Source organism: Balaenoptera ricei, chromosome 15 (assembly GCF_028023285.1).
Source record: "Balaenoptera ricei isolate mBalRic1 chromosome 15, mBalRic1.hap2, whole genome shotgun sequence".
Lineage (NCBI taxonomy): Eukaryota > Metazoa > Chordata > Mammalia > Artiodactyla > Balaenopteridae > Balaenoptera > Balaenoptera ricei.
Genome location: NC_082653.1, coordinates 83,402,174 through 83,426,275, shown reverse-complemented (window position 1 = coordinate 83,426,275; position 24,102 = coordinate 83,402,174). Strand labels below are relative to the sequence as shown.

At 43.6% G+C, this 24,102-nt stretch overlaps 1 protein-coding gene across 2 annotated transcripts in view; it reads left to right on the top strand.

Moving 5' to 3' along the window:
• The first annotated feature begins 437 nt into the window (after positions 1–437).
• Positions 438–24,102, top strand: part of ARPC1A (actin related protein 2/3 complex subunit 1A) — a 28,117-nt gene continuing 4,452 nt past the window's right edge. The window contains exons 1-8 of one of the 2 annotated variants that reach the window (XM_059898090.1): positions 438–568; positions 7,184–7,276; positions 9,127–9,231; positions 15,425–15,647; positions 18,271–18,378; positions 20,640–20,852; positions 23,173–23,248; positions 23,445–23,638. In XM_059898090.1, the coding sequence (XP_059754073.1) occupies positions 547–568; positions 7,184–7,276; positions 9,127–9,231; positions 15,425–15,647; positions 18,271–18,378; positions 20,640–20,852; positions 23,173–23,248; positions 23,445–23,638 (1,034 nt within the window). In that variant the 5' untranslated portion in view covers positions 438–546. Of the gene's footprint in view, positions 569–1,538; positions 1,862–7,183; positions 7,277–9,126; positions 9,232–15,424; positions 15,648–18,270; positions 18,379–20,639; positions 20,853–23,172; positions 23,249–23,444; positions 23,639–24,102 lie in introns of those variants that run through there. The other variant, XM_059898091.1, reaches the window with a different exon arrangement.

Here is a 24,102-nt window from a genome sequence, read left to right as displayed (position 1 = left end):
GGGCTTTCTCCAGTTGCGGCAAGTGGGGGCCACTCTTCATCGCGGTGCGCGGGCCTCTCACTATCGCGGCCTCTCTTGTTGCGGAGCACAGGCTCCAGACGCACAGGCTCAGTAGTTGTAGCTCACGGGCCCAGTTGCTCTGCGGCATGTGGGATCTTCCCAGACCAGGGCTCGAACCCGTGCCCCCTGCATTGGCAGGCAGACTCTCAACCACTGCGCCACCAGGGAAGCCCCTGGAATTAATTTTTTAAAAGGCAGAGTCCTCATATTGGATACTAGATCAAGGTCATTACATTAGTCTAAAAAAACAAACACTAAAAATAACTTGCCCTCCTTGTAACTCAAACTGGCTCTTGCACCAGAACATGATGGGATTAGGGGCTATGTTCTGGACTAGGCATCAGGTCAGCCCTGCCACTGACTTACATCAAAACCTTCCTCCACTCTCAAAACCCTCTGGTCCTGTTTCTTCAGTACAGAACAAGGTGGTTTCACTTAGAACCCCTGTGGAACTAAGACTCTATCATCTGGAATGGCTCATAAAACATGAAAGGAAATGCATCAAATGGTAAGCTTTGCTTAGGTTGAAATGCAAAATATTAACTCAAACGATAGAACCCGTGACTAACATTCAATGTCTCACTGTTACTTTTCTGAGGCTAAATTATTTCTTACCTTGTCATTTATCATAAAGAGCCTGGTATTACTGATTTGTACGTGTCACTCTCATCTGCCCGTATTATAAACTCCTTCAAAGAAGGAACTGTCCTCTGTAAAGAGGTGGGATCTGAATAAAACACGGTAGGTATTTGACTCTGGGTACCAACTCTACATACTTCTGGATTAGTTCACCTAACTTGGAGACACACGAGGAATCCTTGCTTCCACGCGTGCCGTCCTTCCTTTGCCAGGATGTTGTCTTCAGGAGGGAGTGATTAACTGAAAATGATCTTTCAGCTCTCAATCTGTCCTCGATCGCCCCTAAGACCAAAGGCTTTGTAGCCATGGCACCAAATACAACAATTACCTCCAGGGCGTTACTGCTCCGTGAACAGCCCCAGAGAACACAGGGTGACTCTGAAGTCGGGAATTTGACAAGTTCACTTTGGTGAACATCACCTGACAGCCAAGCATTGGGGGTCAAACTTGTAAACCACCCCAGGGCCAGGAGAGCTGGTTCAGAATTTCTGTGGGTTCAAGGGCAACCAGTCTAGCGGGAACAGGGGTTCAGGGCATTGTCTTCCTGTGTTTGGGGAGCAGCTGAACTCTCCCAACTCCCCGGTGCTGTGCCGTCATCTCGGGAGCAGGGAACAAGTGATTCTGACCGAGGAAGGGTCGAGAAGGTTCCTTGGAGAGACTTCCACAGAGGGAGACGGGCTCTGACGGGGCCTCTATGAAGGGAGAAAAACGTAGGGATTTGTCGGTCCGTGTGGCTGAAAAGGCCCCAATTCTCAGTACCTCATTTCGTGACCAAAGCACTTGTGAAAGCGCCAAGGCTCCACACACTTCGGTCCGTGAGTCTGAGGACATTTTTCGAGGGAAGCAGTAAGACGTCCACGCTGCCCCGCCACCACCTTCCAGCGGGTTTCTGACGCCGACTTCGCAGAGGAAGCAGCTTCCCCTCAGGCGCCCGACCCTCCCCCGCCGGCCGCGCTCGGGACCCCGGCCGCGCGCCCGGCTGTGCGCGTGCGCCGACCGCCCCAGCCGCGCTGCGCAGGCGCCGTGGCCACTTCCGGGATCTGTCAGCCGCTCCCTCAGGGCCTCGGTCCTCCGCCCGCGCCAGCCGGAGCCTGTTCGCGTCGACTGACCAGAGTCCGCGAATTCAACGCTCCGAGCCCGTTCGGACGGTCCCGACCCCCAGGTAAGGCGCAGCAGGGGCGAGTTTCTGGCCTTGCCGGCCTCCCCTGGGCCGGCCTCGTCCCGGATCTGAACCCGCGGGGGCGGTGAGGGGGGGGCTTAGGCCGTGGGGCCCTGAGGCTGAGGGGCGGGCCGGGGGAGGGGGCGGGGAAACCGCGTTCTCTGAGGGGCCCGCCGAGCCCTGGGGTCCCCACACGTCCAGATCCCATTATCACGATTTTCGAGCTCCAAGCCTCCTCCGATGCCAGAATTAAAGGCTGCTTCTCCTGCGCTTCCATTGTGGGCATTTATCCCAGTCTCTAATATTGTGGTGAATGGGATCATCTTCCCCAAGTCGAGCGTCACGAGGCACCGTTCATTCCTTTCTTCAGCGTCTAGAATAGGGTCCCTGCGCGCCGTAGGCGCCCCTGGAATGTTTGGCTCCTGTCTAGGGCCGCCTTCCATCCTTCAGCTGTTGGGGGACCTTCCCGAGCTCGAGAAGAACCTTACCCCGAGTTCTTTAAGAATCCCCCCGCTTGGGTGCCGCCTTCCCCTAAGTCACAGTTATACCTCGTCGCTCCGTGGAACCCTTTTGTAGCGCCTTTCCCACCACACCCCTCCGGTCGGGCTGCCCAGATTGCCATCCCGGCGCCACCATTGCTTGGATGACCCTGGGAAGATTGCTTCTCCGAGTCCCCGTTTTCTCATCTGCAGTAATAAGATCCTCAGGGGGTTTCTGAGGCTCCAGTGAGTTTATTTGCATAAATTGCTTAGGATAGTTCCTGGCCCAAAGTAGGTGCTCAATAAATGTTAGCTGTTATTCCTGCTTCTCGGCATTCTCTGTCTGTGTCTCTATCTCCCCTTCCTCGTCTACCCTTCTCCCCCCAGATTTGAGGACCAGGAAAGTGTCAGATTTATTTATGTTTCTGGCCCCAACCTGGTACTTACTACACTGCTGGGCACATGGCAGGCACTTAATAAATTGTAGTTTAGAATCGTTAATTATAAAGCCATCTGTTCTCATTCTGGGGCTTTGGAACCGGAAGGAAATGCTGACCTACTTTTATCTATTTCAACTCATTGCTGAAATTACCTAAATTATCCTAGTTCTGCCCTCTTTTATCAGTTTTTAAATCTAACCTTTTGGTTTCCTGGAGGCCCTGGGTTTTTCAGGTATCTTAAAAAAAAAAAAAAAAAAGAAAAGAAAAGGAGAAAGTATCATTCAGGAGGCTGTTTTTGTCGTGTGAGGGAGTAGGTGTAAGTGGCTGCTTCCTACACAACCTATTGGGAGGCCTTCAGAGGTTAATTCATCTACTTACCACAATTAAAGGAGGGGATCATTCTTGGAAAATTAAATCTCCTGCTGGGGGAGAGTATCAGATCTAGGTAACTAATCCTGTGCGGAAACAGGTTCTGCCTAAGGAAGTTTGGTCTGCTGGTGAGGCTGGTGCCTGGAGTTGGAACCTGTCTCTGAACACTGGGGAGGGTGTGGTGACCTTGTCAGAGCACCTGGTGGTATTGCTGGGTTGGGTATTGAGAGCAATTAGAAACTGGATGAATCACAGTCTCGAAAACTGACCCCAAGCAGGGAACTGAAATTCCCACTGTACGAATACTTTAAAGCTCCAGGGCCGGGAATTTAAAGCCTAGGTAGGTGTTTCCAAGTTCAGAGGGTACTTACTGGTGTATTTCTAGGGATGGTTCAAAAGCCTTGGGTCAGAGGAAGAAAGGGAACTAACCGAGCATCTGTTTTAGGCTAGGCTTTGAACTACATGCCTTCACGTATTATTTAATCCTGCTACCACTGGCCTTGGGATGTCAGTTCTATGTCCATTTTACAGATGGAGAAAAATGAGTTTTAGAGATATTGAGTGACCTGCCCAGGATTTCCTAGCTACTGTGTGTCAAAGCCAGGATTCAAACCCAGGTCCTCTTGGCTCCACAGCCCAAATAGCAGGATGACTCAAGTGATAGGTAAAGAAAGGAGTTGGGGGGTGGAGGGGGTCCCTGGAATCATACTGTCCTATAAATTGTTCTTTCTCTCTCTCTGTGCTGGACATTAAAAGTTCATCAGTAGAAGTTTGTTAAATTTAATGCAGCACCTTTTTGTCTCATCCTTTTTCTTCTCTCTACCCTCGTTAAGACAAAGTTTATCAGATTTCACTTAAATATGAATCACAGTTTAGAAATTATAATTATCACCCTACGACAGAAGGTTTCTTTTTCTTTGTACAAAATTCAAGTTGTCATTATCCTGCTTTCACTGAGTTTAATGAACACAGGCTGTGTTTACTGGTGTCTTATGAATCTGACAAACATGAGTGTTGTCTTGGCCTACAGACTTAAAATAGCCACATGATTATAGAAGGAAGTACAGGTCTAAGTGTAAGTGTATGTCCAAATATGGAACTTGAATGCTATAACAAAATTAGAAACGCGATTTTAGAAATAATTATGCCATTGAGTAAATGTTTACCTCTTTTGAAGGCTTTGCTGCATTGCTTATAACTGTGAGTTTTAGAATGAGAAAGCCGTTGTCTGCACCTTTCTTTTTTTATAAGTTGAGAACATTTTTTAAAATTTATTTATTTATTTATTTTTGGCTGCGTTGGGTCTTTGTTATTGCGCGCGGGCTTTCTCTAGTTGCGGTGAGTGGGGGCTACTCTTCGTTGCAGTGCACGGGGTTCTTATTGCGGTGGCTTCTCTTTGTTGTGGAGCCCAGGCTCTAGGCATGCGGGCTTCAGTAGTTGTGGTGTGCGGGCTCAGTAGTTGTGGCTCACGGACTCTAGAGCGCAGGCTCAGTAGTTGTGGCGCACGGGCTTAGTTGCTCCGCGGCATGTGGGATCTTCCCGGACCAGGGCTGGAACCCGTGTCCCCTGCACTGGCAGGCGGATTCTTAACCACTGTGCCACCAGGGTAGTCCACCTTTTCTTTTTTAACTGTATATGAAATGTGTGCTTTTATTGCATGTAGATATTTACATTAAATTACTAATGTAAATGAATTTACATTAAGTATTAATGTAAATTAATGTAAATTAATGTAATTATTAAACAAAATTGCAGACCAATTTTGTTTCAGTTAACAAATAAGCCTTTAAAATGTGGCATATAAACTAAATTGCTTTTAATTAAGCAGATGTTTATGGCACATGTTATTTTTAGTAACTGAGTAAAACCTTTTGTAATGGGTAAGCCTATGATATCAGAGAAAAAGAATCATGCACTGAGCTCTGGAGGTTTATATAAAAAAAAAAATAGACAAACAAATTAAGCAGTCTCATTTGAATTCATTTAAAAGTTTTTTTTATTTCGAGTTAGAGATTTTATTTGTGAGTTGCAATTTGCTTTCTAGAACATGTACCTGTAAAAAAAATTAATGACCTAAATATCCTCACTCTTAGAATAGAATGTGAAACACTGATATTTCTCTGCCAGTTCAAGATATCAGATGTTTTATTTAAGGGTACACTTATCTCTTTTTGAACTTAGGTTCCCTTACAACAATTAGCAGAGACATTTCCTTTGCTTCCCACTAAGATTGATTTCTGCTTTGTCTGAACTTTCATTGTTCACTTTACAACCTTCTGATGGCCTTTCCATTCATTTCCTTCTTGCTTCAGAATTCCTATCTCACATTTCAGTCTCCACCCTAGGTTGACTTGTACTTAAGCATTGAAACTCTGAGTGCTGTGAGAGTGCCTCTTAGAAATGATAAAAAAGGGGAAGGGGGTGGGGCCGCTGACTGCTTTTTTGAAAAAATTTCTCCTATTTCAGGTAAAAGTTGCTTCATCAGTATATCTAGATTTGGATGCCTATAGAATGGAGAGTGTGATTTAATTTTTAATTTAATGATGTTTCACAGATTCCTGCTTTTCATTTAGTTACAATAAAAAGTTTAAAGAGTAACTAACATAACAAACACCTGCCTACTCTTTGCCTTGATTCACCAGTTGTTAACGTATTGCCACATTTGCTCTTTATACATCTACTTGCTGTCCTGAATGATTGAAAATAAGTTACAGAAGACATCATGACATTTCATCCCTAAATAGTTCATCATCTTTATCTCCTAAGAGTTAGGACATTCTCCTACCTAACAGCCAACCATTATCATAGTTAAGAAGTTGAAAATGATTCCGTATTGTTGCGTGATAGGTAGTCCAAATACAAATTTTTCCTATTTTACGAAATACATCTTTTACAGCTGTTTAAAAATGTAGGTTTACAATCAAGTTTCATTTATCAAATTTGGTTTTCATAGCTCTTTTAATCTAGAACAGCCACCCTCCCCAACCCCGACCTCTATTGAATGTCCAGGCCAATTGTTTTATAGGATGGCACACATTCTGGTTTTAACTCTTTGTTTCCCCTTGGTGTTACTTAACTAATTCCACTCCCCTTTATTTCCTGTAAACTGGAAATTAGGTCTAGATGTTGACTGGATTTAGCATAAATACAATATGTTTGGCATAAATACTTCATAGGTAGGTTGGCCATATTACCAGGTTTCTCCAGCATAGTCCTGTGGCCTGTTTTTTTTTTTTAAAGGAACTCCTTTATTTATTTATTTATTTATTTTTGGCTGTGTTGGGTCTTCGTTTCTGTGCGAGGGGTTTCTCTAGTTGTGGCAAGTGGGGGCCACTCTTCATCGCGGTGTGCGGGCCTCTCACTATCCCGGCCTCTCTTGTTGCGGAGCGCAGGCTCAGTAGTTGTGGCTCACGAGCTTAATTGCTCCGCGGCATATGGGATCCTCCCAGACCAGGGCTCGAACCCGTGTCCCCTGCATTGGCAGGCAGATTCTCAACCACTGCGCCAACAGGGAAGCCCATTGCAGCATAATTATTAATAGTGCCCCTTTATGCTCTCTTGAAAGTATTCTGGTCTGGCTAATGAATTAAGTGGTCACTATTTATAAGTGATGGTGTGCCCTTCAGTTTGTCTCCTGTCAGGAGGCCCATCAGATTATATTGTTCCACTACTTATGATACTAAGATTGATTGCTTGGTTAAGGTGGTGACTGCCAGATTTTTTTCTTGTAAACGCATGTTTTTCTGTTTGTAATTAATAAATAATCTGTGGGATGATCATTTGAGACCGTGTGAATATCTTGTACCCCAACAGTCCTAAACTCATGGTTTTAGAGTCCCTTGATGACCCTTGACAGAATAAACTATACATTGGTGGTTACAGTGCTAATTGTATTTAAATGATTAAGTTTTGACATTGAGATTGGTCTTTTTCAATGGAAGAATTGTTTTATTTATCCCCAAACATTTCAGGATCCCCAGACAACTTAAATATGGGTTGCCTGCCATTTTAAATGCTTTTTCTGTTGCTTGTTGCAGCTTTCTGTCCTTTAAAAACACTAAGAATAATGTCCCTGCATCAGTTTTTACTAGAGCCAATCACCTGTCATGCCTGGAACAGGGATCGTACCCGTAAGTATGCTATTAACTTTGCTCCTTTATTTTGGTACCTTTGATTCTTTTAGATGTAGGTACTTTTAGGGATCACATATTTCAATGTCATATGTGAACAGGACATAGATATAGCTTCAGAGAGAACTAGGTCAGTCCTTTGGTTTACAGGTAGAGAAATCGAGGCTGAGAGGGTTGGAAGGACTTTCCGGTGGTTACACCCAAGTTAATGTCAGAGCCGTAATTAGCACTCAGGCCTTCTGGCTCCTTGTCCACTTCTTTTTCTACAGTATCACCTGGAGGACAGTTTATATCAGAGACATCTTTCATTGCCCTAATAACCCAATGTCTGGGATGGTTGTACAGTAACACTCATGACCCAGCATTTAGTCAGAATACTAAGACCTAGAAATAAGCTGTTACAGACACACATGGTTTGCAAGTGGCGTACTGAGAGCAGTATTAGCTAGTGTTTACTATGTTATTCATAATAAGCTTGAGTTTCCAGTTTTATAGCTCTAGCAAACTAGAAAGGGATGGAGAAGACTTTTAGAAGTAGGTGTAGTACAGCAAGCAAAGTGCAGGTAATATGACAAGGAGAAGGCCAAAAAAAAAAAAATCTAAAAACAGACAGAAGTGTAGTATTATACCCATGAGTTATTTTTAAAAGTTAGGTATTTATTCACTGTCTAAAATAATAGCTTTATTAAAATATAATTCACATGTCATAAAATTCACCCTTTTGAAGTATACAGTTCAGTGGTGTTTAGTATATTAAACAGAATTATGCAACAATCACCACTGTCTAGTTTCAGAATATTTTCATCACTCCAAAAAGAAACTCTATGCCCATTAGCATTCACTTCCAATTTTCCTCAAAACTTCCAGCCCTAGGCAACTACTAATCTACTTTCTGTCTCCATGGATTTGCCTGTTCTGGATATTATGTATAAATGGGCGATATGATAGATGGGGGAACTATTAAATGATTGACCTAAAGTTTGGGTCATAGACTTTAATTTTAAGAAATCGATATTTATTTTTAAAAAATGGATGAACTAGAAAGGAAAAAATACTAGTATAAGTTCAAAAAAATCCATCATATATGTATATTCTTAACATTTTAGATTGATCTAAGAGAGTTCTCCTGAGAATTTTATTTTGTGATTTATATTGGCTTTATTGTAAAGAAAAACTTCAATATATTTTATCAGTAGTATCAAGGGTTGTTGGGGGTTTTTTTTGTTTGTTTGTTTGTTTGTTTTTATAACCTAGTGGTTCCAACCTGGGTCTATGATAGCAGTAATGAAAGCCTATGAGCTATTTTTAGCATTTCAGAAAGTCTAACATAAATTAAATATTTGTCATTAATAGTGTTGTACAGGCGAGCTAAAATGTCAAATATATTTACTGTGGACTAAAATTATATCAGTTAAGGGAATTCCCTGGCGGTTCAGTGGTTAGGACTCAGCACTTTCACTGCCGGGGCCCTGGGTTCGATCCCTGGTCGGGGAACTAAGATCCCTCAAGCCTAGCGGCTGGGCCAAAACAAAATAAAATAAATAAAATTATATCAGTTAAGTATAGTAATATTGTTTATTTGTTACTGGTTAGAACTTTAATTGACAGTTGTATATGTTTCTAATAAAATGAATTTTTTAATTCAGTTTTTCTAGAAAACATTTTAAAATATGGGGTCCAAGTAGAGGTAAAAAATAATAAAGGAATTCTTCAGGACGAATATTGGGAACCATTTTCTGAAACCGCTTTCCTGTTCCTTCCTTCAGTCTGTTTTTAAAATGCCAACTGTAACATCCCTTTTTTTGTGACAATTTCGAGTTCAGGTGTTAACTATTGACTTTTTTCTCCAGAGATTGCCCTTAGCCCCAATAACCACGAAGTCCACATCTATAAGAAGAACGGGAGCCAGTGGGTGAAAGCTCATGAACTCAAGGAGCACAACGGACACATCACAGGTAAAAAAGGGAGATCACATGAGCTTAGTACGGCATTTCCAAGTCTAGCACGCTTCTGTGTAAACAGATAGACTAGTAAAGGAAGTCTGCCACGGTACTTAGTGCAGCATTTACTGATTTTTCCTGAGAAAATTTGAGAAAATATATAATAGTGACCTCAGTTTTTAAGTGCGTCTCTGAGCCCAGCTGGTATGCAGCGCTCTCCTAGTGTTACAGAAAACACAACCTACTCTGGGGACTAGAGAGCTTAGATTAGATGAGACATGAAAGCGAAAACCAGACAGCACATCAGCTGTGTGCAACCGCAAGCCAAGCTGTGTTCCCAAGTCCTAAGGGAACGCTGTGCCTTCCAAAAATTTCCTGTATGTTGTTTTTAGGGCAAGGAAGACATTCCAAAATATTGAAAAGGACAAAGAGTAATATAACAAACACCCATATTCCTGCCACCCAGAATTAGCAGCTATTTATCTTTTTTCCTGTGCCAGAAAACTTGGGAAACAAAGATTTGATTATAAGAAGTATATTATTATAAGAAGTATTATTCCAGATAATGGTAAAGTCTCCTCTCACCACCAGTCCTATTCCTCTCCCCCAGAAGACACTGTAATTGGTATGACATTGTCCCCGTCCATTTTTTCATACATTTTTTCATACTTTCACATACATGTATGTGTGTGTGTGTGTGTCAGTGTGTGTAAGCAGTCTTTAGTACTGTTGGCTAGAATTTTTAAATACTGCATAAATGGCATCATAGCATGCATCTCCTGTGGCTTACTTTTGCATTCCACATTGTTTCTGAGTTCTATGTATGTAGGTGTATCTAGACCAAATTGATTCCTTTTACCCGCTGGGTAGCATTTCATACCTCATCTATTTACTCTTTCCTCCACTGAAGGATATTTAAGTTGCTTCCGCTTTTTCCCTGTGACATTGAAGTGCTAAATTGAGCGTCCCCGGGCAGATCTCCATTCAGGTGTGAATGTCTCTGGGAGACTTGCTGTACCACAGGGGTGCGAACATCTTCAGCCTTGCCAGGCATTGTCAGATGCCTTCATCCCAGCAGCCCTGATAGGAGTGCTTATCTTCCCACACCCCACACATGCTTGATAGAAGCAGACTGGCTGATGAGTGATCTTTGGTCACTCTATAAGCTGCATTTCCCTGATTAATAGAAAGGTTGAGCAGATGTTTATTAGCCACCTGGGTTTTCATTTTCATGACTTTACTGTTCATAACTCCTAACCATTCTTCCATTGAGTTTTTAACTTGTTCTTGTCAATTTGTAGAAGACTGGATCTTAAAGCATTAGCTCTGAGGCAGATTCCTAAGTGTACAGTAACTTTCATCTTTGACAAAAACTATCCATGAATAGTTGGGTAAAGGTAGCAAGCAGAGAGAGCAGTGTCGAGTTTTATTAAGCAAGTGTGAAATAAAGGAGAAGGAAGAAAAAATTGAGAATTTTTACAATGTTTTCAGAACTTAGTAAACCATATCTTGATACCAGATTTCAAGACAGTGTATTGCTTTGTTGTTAAATCATGTCTGGCTACTTTTTTAAAAAACATACTAACTTACTGCTGCGTTCAGGGAGAACTCTTGGTCTTTGACCCTTACTACCATAGTTTCTTTTTTATCCTATTTTCTGACTAAGTGATTCAACTGCTTTAAACAATTGGCCAAGCACATCAAAACTTATTCTCCATAACTTTTCAATTATAAATTTCTCACCGCAGTCTTGGGTTTCCCTTCTCACAATGATTTTTGCACTTAAGTGGGCAGCACAGGGACTGATGGTAATTTTCTTTTTTTTTTTAATTGGGGCCCTTGAGTTTTGCCTCTAATCCCCTAATATACTGATTAGCTTAAATATATCCTTCCCCCCAATCAGAGAAAAACATAGCATGTTTTGACCCTCTGCACCCCTTACATTGTATCCCCAGCAAAAACTTATGACCATCCCTTCTTGCTTTTACCAGTGATTTGTATGTGATGCCAGTCAGGAACCGACTAACTATATTACCAAACCAGCACCAAAGACGTCATTTCTATTTTTGTTGCTGTTGCTTTCCCACGACCTTATTTTTATGAGGTTTGGCCTATTTTCTTTAAGTCCCTTTGCCAGTGGCCTTACAGCCTAAAAATAAGAACACTCATTTTAAATTGGAATTTTAACATTAGGAAATACTTACAAATGAGAAAGAGCCAAGATGAAAGACCAAAGAAATAGCCAAAAAAGTGAAATAGTTAGTTATGTCCTTTTTCTCCCCCTGCTTCTCTTCTGGAATCCTTTGAACTTGGGCCTGTTTTCTGTCCAAATGCTCAAATGACATTTTTTTTTAGATCTGAAAAAACTGTTGTTGGAAAAGTCTAAATATAACTCTGTGGCAGGAGACCAAGGATCAAACATAATTTCTCAGAGAGATAGTAACTACGGAAAAAGAAAATTACCCTCTGAAGCTTTTTAGAAGAAAAGTCTGCTCAGTACTACAGAGAAAAAGAGTATGGCATGCATCAAAGGGATATCAGAGTTCTGGTGTTTTTCTCTGACTTTATTCTTTTGTGTTAAATGCTTGATCACCATCTCCTTTTAAAAAAAACATTTTACTGTGGACACTTTCAAATAGACAGTATATAAAAGCAGAGTAATGTAATGAGCCCCTATATACCCATGACTCAGATTCAGCAATTATCAATTCACAGCTAATCTTGTTCTCAACTCACTCTCAGTTCTTCTTCCTGTACTATTTTCAAGCACATCCCAGACATTGCATCACTTCATATTTCAGTTTGTGTCTCTAAAAGATAAGGACTCTTCAACAATAACCAATACAATAGTCTGTTTTAATTGGCATCCTAATAAGATACACACATGGTTGTGATCAGTTGATCTATCTCTTAAGTTTATAGGTTCCCTTCTTTCTTTTCCTTTGCAATTTATTTGTTAAGAAAATTGAGAAATCAGGTTGTTTGTCCTGTAGTGTTTTCCAGAGCCTGGGTTTTACGGATTGCAAGCCCATGGTGTTTCACATATTTCTTCGTCCTCTGTGTTTCCTGTGAATTGCTAGTTGAAGGTAGGTGGTAGCAGGTTCTTTCATGAAGGAGGCACATAATGTCCAGTTGTCTTTCTTTCTGTGATGTTAGCAGTTGTTGATGATCAGTGCCCATAGCCATTAATTTAATAGTGGCTGCAACATGATAATATTCTAAATCTATCATTTCTTCTCTGTTAGCTGGAGTACATTCATAAAAGAGATGCTTACCTTCATCTACTATTTGGTTTTCCTGAAATATAGTTAGTATAGGAAAGACAGGATAGATGTTAGATTCCTTTTCTTTTCCTTCAAAGTCTTCTGGTGGCAGGAAAACAAAAAAAGATGCAACGCTAAATTAGCAAGAGATGAGAACTTGCCTTTATTGAATATTTGCCCTTCCCCCTCTCTTTTTAACAAGTGTGTGTTTTAAAAGAGTTAAAATCTAATGTTATCTAAAAATAGGTTGAGGCTACGACTATGGTTTTACAACTTCTATATTCAAGTGAAAGATGTAGCCACAGAAGTAGACTTAGAACTAGAAAATGAAGCAGAAGGCAGTTCCTTGTATTTTTCTTAGAGAGTAAGGATTTACTGATTTTTTTTTTTAAAGCACCTCAGGAATTCTTATAAAATACATACGTGTGTAATTAAAGTGGTGGTGATATTGGAATGGGGTGAAATTTGAGATTGTCAAAATCATCATAGAATCACTGAGTTTTCTCATTACAAGGCAATATTCTGGATATTAGAGGATGTGTTAGTCTTCTATCACTATGTCACAAATACTACACACTTAGCAACTTAAACCAAAACACACTTATTATCTCACAGTTTTTTGTGCGTCAAGAGTCTGGGCTTGGCTTCTCTGGGACCTCTGCTCAGGGTCTCATAAGCCGTAATCAAGGTGTCAGCCACGGAAGGGCTGTTCTCATCAGAGGCTCCACCAGGGAGGGATCTACTTCCAATCGCCTTCAGGTTGATGGTGGTAGAATTCATTTCCGTGCAGCTGAGAGATTCATGGCAGCTTGCTTCTTCAACAGAGAGTAACAGAGAAAGACCTTGAGAGTCTCTAGCAAGAGGGGCGCCATGCTCTTAGGTAATCTTGTGCACTAGTCACATCCATCTCACCTTCCCAGCATTCCACTGGTTAGAAGTGAGTCAGGGGTCCTGCCCACACCCACAGGGAGGGGTGTCCCACAGAGTCATGAACACCAGGAGGTGGAATCTCGGAGACCACTCCAGGGTCTGCCCACCACAGTAGATTCAGAGACTCGCTTTGTATTGTCAGGAAGCTTGTAATCAAGTTAGGAAAACAAGACAGTCATAAAAATAACTATTTTGCATCACACTCATGAGAATTTATCATAAAGAGATAATTTTAACCAGAGCAAGAAGGTATGTGCCTGAATGTTTATTCCAGTTTTATCTATTCTAATAAGTGATTGGGAACAAAACGTACAACAGTGGGATGTTTTGGGAAATTATTATGATAAGATCAGTGTTCTAAAATAATGTATAACCACTGCTGATTTATAAAAAACAGGAGAAAATGTTTGCCATGATATTAGTATCCTTTGCGGGAAGAATATGTGTGAAGAATGGAAGCAGGGCTTTTTTGACTTTGCATATGTCCCATTGTGATGTTTGCCTCGTGATAATATGTGGGTTTGCTTTTGTAGTTAAAAATAAAATTTAAAATCTAATAGAGCTTTTCAGAACTCTGATGAAAAACTGATGAACTCATAAAAGTGCTAACAAAAGATCAAGATGAAAAAAAACAATTAATTACATGGGACTGAGTGAACTGATGAGGATGAGTATAATTTTTGTGACTTTCTGTCTGAATTAAAAAAAAAAAAAAATCCCACAAGGACTCAGAGGCAAAGAATATACAAATCAATTTTCACTGCAAAGTAAAGGAGCTGTTACAGTGGAGGATTACTGGACTGAATGTCAATATTATGACATAGTATGAGTGTGTTTCATGTTTGGTAATTGCAATCATTGTTGCTTTTGTTGTGGTCATCCATGTACAATGCTTGGTGTCAGTCTATTTATCTCTTGTAAAAATAAAATACAGTGTGTGTGTGTGAAAAAAAAAAAAAATCTAATAGAGCTGCAAAGCTGTCCTATAATGAATGGATTTGAAATAAAAATACACATCACTGAGAATACACTTCCCCATCTTTTTCCCTTCACTGGTATGAATAATTGAGCTGACTATTCCTGTAGGTGAATGAACATAAACTGTTCACACTACTAAAGTCACTGATTTATGGCTAATGGAGACTTTGATTCTTACTTTTTTCATGTAAATGTTAAGAATGTTAATTATTTTTAGAGAGATATCTATAATAAAAATTTATTAATAGTATTTCTATACCTTCAGTGTTAAGTTATACTTATAGAAAATACCTCATCAGTAACTATAAAATGACTGAATCATAGCAGATTTTACTCTTGGTATATAACAAACTGACCTTGACTTTGGGATCCTTCATAGAGGCACCAAGTAAGTAAAAGTCTGATCAAATAAGAAAAATAAATCTTACATTCAGATACATATTTAGGTCTTTTCCTCGTTTAGATGCAAAGATACTCAAAGACTCTTTCATAGAACCTGTATCATGTAAAAAAGGTATTTCGGTTAGTTTAAAAAACAGTGACCTTCAGAAGAATCACAATTTATATTTTCCCCTCTCTATACTGATGATTGTTTACCCTATATGTTGTTTTATTTGTAGGTCATATAGCAGACTTTCAGTTAATATCATGGACCAAGGTCTGTTACTGAATGAATAAAGGTACTTTCAGAGCAAAAAAAAAATCCAGTAAAGAAGGAAGAAAAGGGTCTTCAGATCAGATATTCTAAAGATATGTGGCTGGGTGTTAAGAATGCCCCCACTTGGTTTGTAACCTCCGCAGTTATAACAGCTGTGTTCTGCCTGGCCTCCAGAGGATCCTGAGTTACGGAACTTTGCAGAGAAACATCCTTGCCTTTGTGTGTGAGGTGGTGACCAGGACCATAGGCGGGGAAGGATGGGCTGGGGAGGAAGGTCCCAAGCCCACATCCAGCCCTGCCACGCCGGTGGCCTCCTGCTGGTGCCGTGTCAGTTGTCGATGGCCAGGCAGAGCAGATGCCACCACGTCTCAACTTGCAGGTATCGACTGGGCTCCCAAGAGTGACCGCATCGTCACTTGTGGGGCTGACCGCAATGCCTACGTGTGGAGTCAGAAGGACGGCGTCTGGAAGCCGACCCTGGTGATCCTGAGGATTAACCGTGCAGCCACTTTTGTCACGTGGTCCCCGCTGGAGAACAAATTTGCTGTGGGCAGCGGAGCTCGACTCATTTCTGTTTGTTACTTCGAGTCCGAAAATGACTGGTGAGCAACATGAGTATTTTTATTTCTCTGTAGAATCATACGTTTGGACTGCTGTGTCCTCGGTGACTTCTTGAGGCACTGGGTGGAGGCTTAACTGTAACTTCAGCTTTTCCTCATCGGGAGATTTTTTTTTTCCTTTGAAATTCTCCATTCTCTCTGAGCATTCTTCCTTCTTCTATGTGCAATGAGTCCAATCTCACATCTTTCTCATATTAATGTTGACCTGTGGTTTCCATGTTCTGATCTCCTGGCTTGTTTGTTCTTTAAGATGCTACAACTCTTCTCACTCTGTACTGTCTAAATTGCTGTTTTCTTACTCTGATATATAAATTATAAACTTGAAAGATGCTCAGTGCCCTACGGAAGTTTTTTTCCCTGTCTCTATTGACTTAAAGTATCTAGGAGGCTTACAGATAACAGTATTCTCCTTTCTGTAAAGTTTTATACCAAATCTGTGTCCTGGTATAATATTTTACTTGTTTAAACTGTTAAACTTTGGGCTTCCCTGGTGGCGCAGTGGTTGAGAATCTGCCTGCTAATGCAGGGGACACGGGTTTGAGCCCTGGTCTGGGAAGATCCCACATGCCACGGAGCAACTGGGCCCGTGAGCCACAACTACTGAGCCTGCGCGTCTGGAGCCTGTGCTCCACAATAAGAGAGGCCACGATAGTGATAGGCCTGCGCACCGTGATGAAGAGTGGCCCCCGCTTGCCGCAACTAGAGAAAGCCCTAGCACAGAAACGAAGACCCAACATAGCAATCAATCAATCAATCAATAAATCTTTTAAAAATAAAAACAAAAAAACTGTTAAACTTTAAAATTTGACCAGAATCTCAGAAATACAATCAGCCTGTTGTACTTACTTTATACTGTAAACCAGTCAAAATACAGGGATTTATTTTATGGCTAAGTAAGTTATTTTAACTACTCCTTCCTGCTTACTTTGATAAGGAAACCACTCTGCTCTACCTGGCACGTGTTCAGAAAGGCTGGTAGATACCCTTCAACATGGAATTGTCATTTAGTGCGAAACTGGCAGTGTTTGTACTTGTACTAAAAGTAGCCGAATACACATTACTCTTCATGTGTCACTGTCTGAAACAAGGAAGGGAAGGGATTATCACATTACACTTTGTAATTTAGTAAAACCTCAGAAATTTTGATTCTTTGAAACTAGTCTGTGAATTTGCAACAAGATTGAATTATGAATTGAAGACCTGCGGTTTTTCTTGCTTGCAAGCATGTGTAAAAATAAAGCTAAAAAAATGTTGGCCTGCAAGAAATTGTTTAGAAGGCTCACTGTAACAAATAGATTAGAAACAGCTTTTTTCCTGGGTAGCTTTCAACCTCAGTGACTTCGCATTTTTATTCACTGAAAAATAGTCTCAGATTCAGGCAAATTGGGCTTTACTGTAGTACAAGGTATTGTCCCTTGAGCAAGCCGTTATGTTCAGGGGAATGTCTCAGCTATGGCATTGTAATTCATTTGTAGGATGCGAGTACTTTAAAACAACCTCTAAATGCCTTTAAGGTAAAATAACTGTTACAAAACAAGTCAGAATGTTGTCTGTTTTTCAGAAAAGCCCCTACGAAAAAGATTCTATAGAAAAGTGATTTAACATTCAAGGAAGGGCGCTCTGCTCGAGAGTAAGTCTCTCAGCTCCTAAGCAGTAGAACAGGATTGGTTTTTAAGCAGCAGTTTAGGGACAGAAATTGAATTAGGCCAGAATAATGACTGATCTTAGACATAAATAAACGTTTTAGTGGAGCTAGAGAGTTAGTCAGAGGCCCATCACCAGCAAGAGGTTCTGCTAATTTCTTGATTTCTCTGTGAAAAAATAAAGAATTTGCAGTTTCACGGAGACTTAGAAAGGAAATTAAACTATTTTACAACCCAAACTTAAACCAAAACAAAGGAACAAATCACTGAATATTTGTAATAAAAATTCAGCAGATTCCCTGGTGGTGCAGTGCTTAAGAATCCACCTGCCAGTGCAGGGGACACGGGTTGGAGCCCTGTTCCGGGAAGATCCCACATGACGCGGAGCAACTAAGCCCGTGCACCACAACTACTGAGCCCACACGCTGCAAGTACTAGAGCCCGTGCTCCACAACAAGAGAAGCCACCGCAATGAGAAGCCTGCGCACCGCAACAAAGAGTAGCCCCCGCTCGCCAGAACTAGAGAAAGCCCGCGCACAGTAACGAAGACCCAATGCAGCCAAAAATAAATAAATTTATAAAAAAAAAAAAAAATTCAAGTGATTTCAAACCTCAGTTTTTATCTCAAAGGTTAGAGTCACACATAATTTGAAAGTCCATGGGAGACGGTATGAGAGTTAATCCATAAATATACTTAATGATGAGGATCCCCTGGTAGCCGGGAAAGTTCCGAACTGGCTGCTCTGATGAAAACATCAAAGCCTGAAAGGCAGGAGAGCAAAGGGGCCATATATGGTTCCCCTTCCTCTCTTCCTCTAGAAACGCACCTTCTCTCTGGTAGAACACTCGGCGGCCACGTGAGAACCACGTGTAGGTGTTTTCTCCTGACACACATTTGTAGGTCATTTGGGGACGGTTGCTTGATGCGTGGATAAACTAAGATGGGTTTTCTCCTTTTGTAGGTGGGTAAGCAAGCACATTAAAAAACCCATTCGCTCCACGGTCCTCAGCTTGGATTGGCATCCCAACAACGTCTTGCTGGCTGCAGGATCCTGTGATTTCAAATGCAGGTGGGAACGAGTGAGGATTGATAGACGGCCTTGAGCTCTTCGTTTTTCATCTTTCAGCAAGTATTTTTGAGGTTCCTTTTCTTTGTAAGGTACTGTGCTAGGCCCCACGAGGGTCCCAGAGATGAAAGGAGCTTGTGATCTAGAAAAGGAGCTACAGCAAGTGCGGACATCAGGAGGTATCAATAGAAAGCAGTGGACCAGGAGGGGCAGGCGGAGGGATGCAAGGGTGGAGTCAGGAAGTTTCCTCAGGCAGAACTTCCAGGTACAGGGTCCCCCGCTCCCACGGTGTTATTTCTCATTTCATAACCCAGGCAGCAGACTGGGCAAATTCCAGAGTGAAACCAAGATCAACAAAACGGAGCTGAACAGGGCACTGCTGAGCTGTTACTGTGCGGTTGCTTTTCAGCTAAAGCTCTTTATTTGTCGTTAGCGTGAGACTAGAAGAAACACAGCCACTTTGCTGAGAGCTTTAAGGGTCATACAGTGTAATTGCTTTCTAAAGCTGTTCTTTATCAAGAAGGCTCCCTCCTCCCCACCCTGGCCTTAGCCAGAAGAAAAGCAAATGTTGCTTCATGTGGTGGGTTGGGAGGTGGGGTGCAGCATTCTTTGGTAAGCTATGTGGAGAAATTCCAGAAAACCTGGCTAGTGATTTATATCCAAGAATCCTCACGGGGTTTTTGGTTTGGGGTTTTTTTTAAAGGATATATGTGGGAATTTGGCTATGGGATGGGAGTACAATAGTGTCAAGGTACTTTTTGGAAGAATATTGGCTCTTCTACTTGAGAACCAGTGTTAACAGTAAAGATTTTTTCATATTCAGGAATTTTGTTGTTTGTGATGTGTTACCCAGAGTCATTCCAGCTCCCTTAGAAGATGGAACTTAACCATACCACCTGGATTGTCAGGCTGTGTCTAAAAATCTGCTTGTACAAATAGCTTACAATTCTTTTGTTAATATTAATTTCCAGAAGTAAACTTGGCTTTGACCTGTGGTTCTGTTCCAGCTCTCAAGTTGGCAGCACAGTTCTTTCCTGGCTTCTGATGACTAAAGCAGTAGCCGTCGTGATGCAGATTTAAAGCACAGAGATTCTGAGGTCACATCATCTAACTTACAGATAATTCGAGGCTTCCTTCGCCTCTCCACTGTCCTGCCTCTTCCAGAGCTGCTGCTGCCGCTATTATTGTTTTAGGGGGAAAATATCCCAGATCGCTTTGGGAGTCTTTAAGTTTCAGAAGTTTTTGAAGAGAAGCAGTATAAAGAAATAGCATTGGAGGGCAGATCCCCAGCTGTTCTCTAGCCCTTCTGCTTCCCAACTCTGGGTCAGAACATCCTCACACACAGCTTCATGGAATTAGAGAAAGAGACTGATGACCCCAGGCTGTAAAGGACCCGCCTTCATCCCAGACTAGACCTGCCACAGAGGCTGGACAGTGGGCCTGAGGGCGACACTTGGGAGAGCCTGCCCACTCTCGCTGGCCTCCCTTGACTTTCTCTTTGGATGTCTCTTTACTCCTATCTTTCCTTCCTTTCTTTTCTTTCCTTCCTCCCTTCCTTCTTTCCTATCTTTCTTTCCTTCCTTCTTTCTTTCTTTCCTTCTTTTCTTCTTTCATTTTGCCAGGTCTTAGTTGCAGCAGGCGGGCTCCTTAGTTGCAGCATGTGGGATCTAGTTCCCTGACCAGGGATCAAACCCGGGCCGCCTGCATTGGGAGCATGGGTCTTAGCCACTGTGCCACCAGGGAAGTCCCTCCCTCTCTTTCTTTAAATGAGTTAATGCCAGTGGTTTATTGCAGAGTGGCAAATAGTTTCCTCTCTCTTACCATTTGACTGTGTGGGCTCTGGACTGCTGCGTTAAGAATGATGGTGAAGCAGACACGAAAGTATGCTGTGCTCGTTAGCAGAGTCTGCCATGGGCCAGGGAGCGGGGAGGGGCAGGACAGCAAGGTCCTCCTCTGGATGCACGCCGGGAGGGAAGGGCTTTTGTGTCCATCACTTCTAGAGCTACGCCCCGAGAGTAGTGCCTGACGCGAGAGTAGTGCCTGACGCGACGTAGGCCAAACTTGAATTGACCTGTAGGCAGCCCTTAGAACCCTTCTGTATCTTAAGAGGTTTGTGTATCTGAACTTGTCTGTCTTCAGGTTTTGCTTTTGATGAGTCAGTATCTTTTCATTTTGGGACACCTTACAGCAGCTGCCTGTGGCCTGTTTCTATATACAGATATTTTCATTTACTCTTTCCTTCTCTTCCTGCCCTTAAACCACAGAGTGTTTTCTGCCTACATTAAAGAAGTGGATGAGAAGCCAGCCAGTACACCCTGGGGCAGCAAGATGCCTTTTGGTCAGCTGATGTCAGAGTTTGGTGGCAGTGGCACTGGCGGCTGGGTGCACGGGGTCAGCTTCTCCGCCAGCGGGAGCCGCCTGGCCTGGGTCAGCCACGACAGCACCGTGTCCGTTGCCGATGCCTCAAAAAGTGTGCAGTGAGTATCTGCCTTCGTCTGGACTTCGAGAGGAGTGGGGTGGGATCTCAGCAGCTGGCCTGAGGCTGCCCTTCCCTGGGTATAAGTGCAGGGCACTAGCATAAAAATCCGAACCAGGCTGCAAGGCAGCCTTTAAAGTTATCTTCACACATTTAGATTGTCCATTTGGGGAAATTCTGAAGACTTAGGTCTCACTTCCAGAAACACTTCTTAATGGAAGTGCTGATTGTGATTCCTCCAGAGGAGTCTCCTGGTTTGCTCCTGGTAAGAGTTCCTTCAGATGGCAGTTTAGTCTGTTCCTGTGAATTCCTCACAACATGTAAATGGCATCCAGCAGCCTTAGATGAAATGGGAGATGTGTTCTTACTCTGTGTAGTCAGTGGACAGTGCTCCATTCATGTGGGCCTTCATGCAGTGACACTTGACACCCTGGGAACCAGTCCCCATGGTGTGTGCGCTGGGGGAGCCTGAATCGCAGAGACTCGCTGTGGGGAGGTGCCTGCTCGGCCCTGAGGAGAGCAGCGTGTGTCTCATCACACTTCAGTTTGTGTCTGCTTATCGTGTCTAGAGGGGCAGAGAGTGTGACGGCAGTCCTTTCCGCTTGTGAATCTTGGTTCTGTCCCGGTGAATCCTTTCCGCTGGCAGCTAAAGGTAACCCACCTGTAAGGGTTTCCTGACTTGTCCCCCGTGCAGGGAAGCAGTCACATCTGACTCCCCCTGCCCCACACTGACAACAAAGTGACATTTCAGAAAGAATATGTATTTTACTGATTGGGGTGAATTTTTTTTTTAATTTTTTAAACACCCCCCCAATCTAAATTATGAAGCCTTCCAGAAGATTTCTGTATATATATAGACACATATATCTTTTCTTTTTTTTTTTTTTTTTTTTAATTTATGGCTGTGTTGGGTCTTCGTTTCTGTGCGAGGGCTTTCTCTAGTTGTGGCAAGTGGAGGCCACTCTTCATTGCGGTGCGCGGGCCTCTCACTGTCGCGGGCTCTCTTGTTGCGGAACACAGGCTCCAGACGCGCAGGTTCAGTAATTGTGGCTCACGGGCCTAGTTGCTCCGCGGCATGTGGGATCTTCCCAGACCAGGGCTCGAACCCGCGTCCCCTGCATTGGCAGGCAGATTCTCAACCACTGCGCCACCAGGGAAGCCCTATCTTTTCATTTTTAACTCCAATGGGATTATGGTATACATTTTGTATAGTAATTTGCTCTTTGTTAGTCAATAATGTTTTGTCATGGCTATTTGATTTCTGTACAGTTTATTGTAATGCATAATAAGCTCTTAGCATATGCTTATATTATAAGCTCTTGTCTACCTTCGTATTGATTTATTATTTGGCTTCTCCGGTCCTGCAAGTCAGATTACATCCGCTACCCTTCTCCATCTTAGAGTATTTCATGTAGTAAGAGCCAGGTATGCCACAGGAGAGCCTAAGATGAGGTGTTAGGACTTTAATCCAATACCATTCGTACTGAAGGGGATAGGGCAGGGGCGTCTCCTGAGACACAGTTTCAAAATGCATCATCTTTTACATGGAGCCATATGATCCTACTTCATCAACCAGCATGATTGCTGCTGTATCTGTGTAATCTCTCGGCCAGATGACCATGAAGCATATGTGTGTACACGCACACACACACACACACACACACACGGCCCATTCGCATGTGAGCTCCTGGCTGGCCAACACTGTGTCGTGTTCATCGGTGGCTGTAGCTCCTGCCCCGGTGCCTGGTGGGGCACAGAATAGACTCCCATAAATGTCTGTGGTCCCAACCCTCTAGGAGCCCACGTGAGCACAGGCGAGGAGAGGGGAGCAGAGAAAGGCCTTCAGTCCTGCGTGACGGTGACAGTCAACTCTAGGAGGCCAGAGAGAGGAGCAGCCACTGCAGGCTGAAGTGGTCCAGGAAGGCTGTTCATGGGGGTGATGAAACTCAAGCCGAGTTTCAGAGACCGGGGTGGACTTTGGAAAAGCAGGAGGAGCAGAAAGGGCATGTGGGTAACGGGGCAGGGGGAGCCGAGGCGGCAGAGAACCAGCGCTCCTGGGACCGCAGTGTAGGGCAGTTTGTGGTGAGCAGGGGTGCAGGAGGGGTGGGCACAGCCAGAGGGGGCAGAGGCCTGCGCATCTGTGGGTCACCTCAGGGCTGGCTCATGCTGGAGATTCCTGGAGGCCTGGGTCATGGGGCTCCTCTTAATATAAGTGTTCGTTCATCCTGCCAAGCCCCCATGAGAACGGGTCCTTTGTCGTCTGTGTCTGAAGAGGCTGCGTGGTCCGCTCTGTCTCGGGTTAACACTGTTCTTGTGTTCAGGGTCTCAACTCTGAAGACAGAGTTCCTGCCCCTCCTGAGTGTGCGCTTCGTCTCGGAGAACAGCGTCGTGGCCGCTGTAAGCATCTCTCTTGCCCCGGGGCCTGTGCTTACTCTCCAGAACGGGAGCAGGGCGTGCCCTGTGGCTGTGCGCACGAGCCCGGGGCAGCAGCCTTGTAGGGGAAGCAGCTCGAGAGGCTCCCGTGGTGGGGCCGCTCTGCTGGGGCGCTCGCTGGGCACACACCCCGCAGGGCCTGACCGATCCCTCGTTTCAGGGCCATGACTGCTGCCCCATGCTCTTTAGCTGCGACGACCGCGGCTGCTTGACCTTCGTCTCCAAGCTAGACACCCCGAAACAGAGCATCCAGCGCAACATGTCGGCCATGGAGCGCTTCCGCAACATGGACAAGCGGGCCACGACCGAGGACCGCAACACGGCCCTGGAGACGCTGCACCAGAACAGCATCACGTAGGTGCCGCCCGGCCCCCGGCCTGACGGCCGTGCAGAAGGGTTAGGTGACCGGGCTGCCCTTCTCCCCTCTTCGTTCCCTGACGGGTCCCTGTGATGTTCTGTGTCCTGCGGACCCAGACATCCGTTCAGGAACGGGGGCGGCGAGGGGTCTGTAACTTCCCGGCTGCAGCCTCTTACTTCCAACTCGTCACAGAGAGCGAGCCGCCCCCACGTAGTCATTACGTCCTTCAGGGCATAGACGGTCTGGGTGTCCCGCGTGCGGAGCTCAGGCCCTGCTGCGGTCCTGTGAGCTGGCGCGGCCTGTCAGGCAGCCTCTTCTGGGTCTTGCTTTCTCAGAAACTTGACTGAGGACAAAAGGAGACCTTCCTGAATGTCGTGTTCCTCTAATAGTGAGCACCTGACAGTCATATCCTGTTTGAAAGGTAGCTGTCACTTCAACCATGGATTTCAAGTAAGGTGTA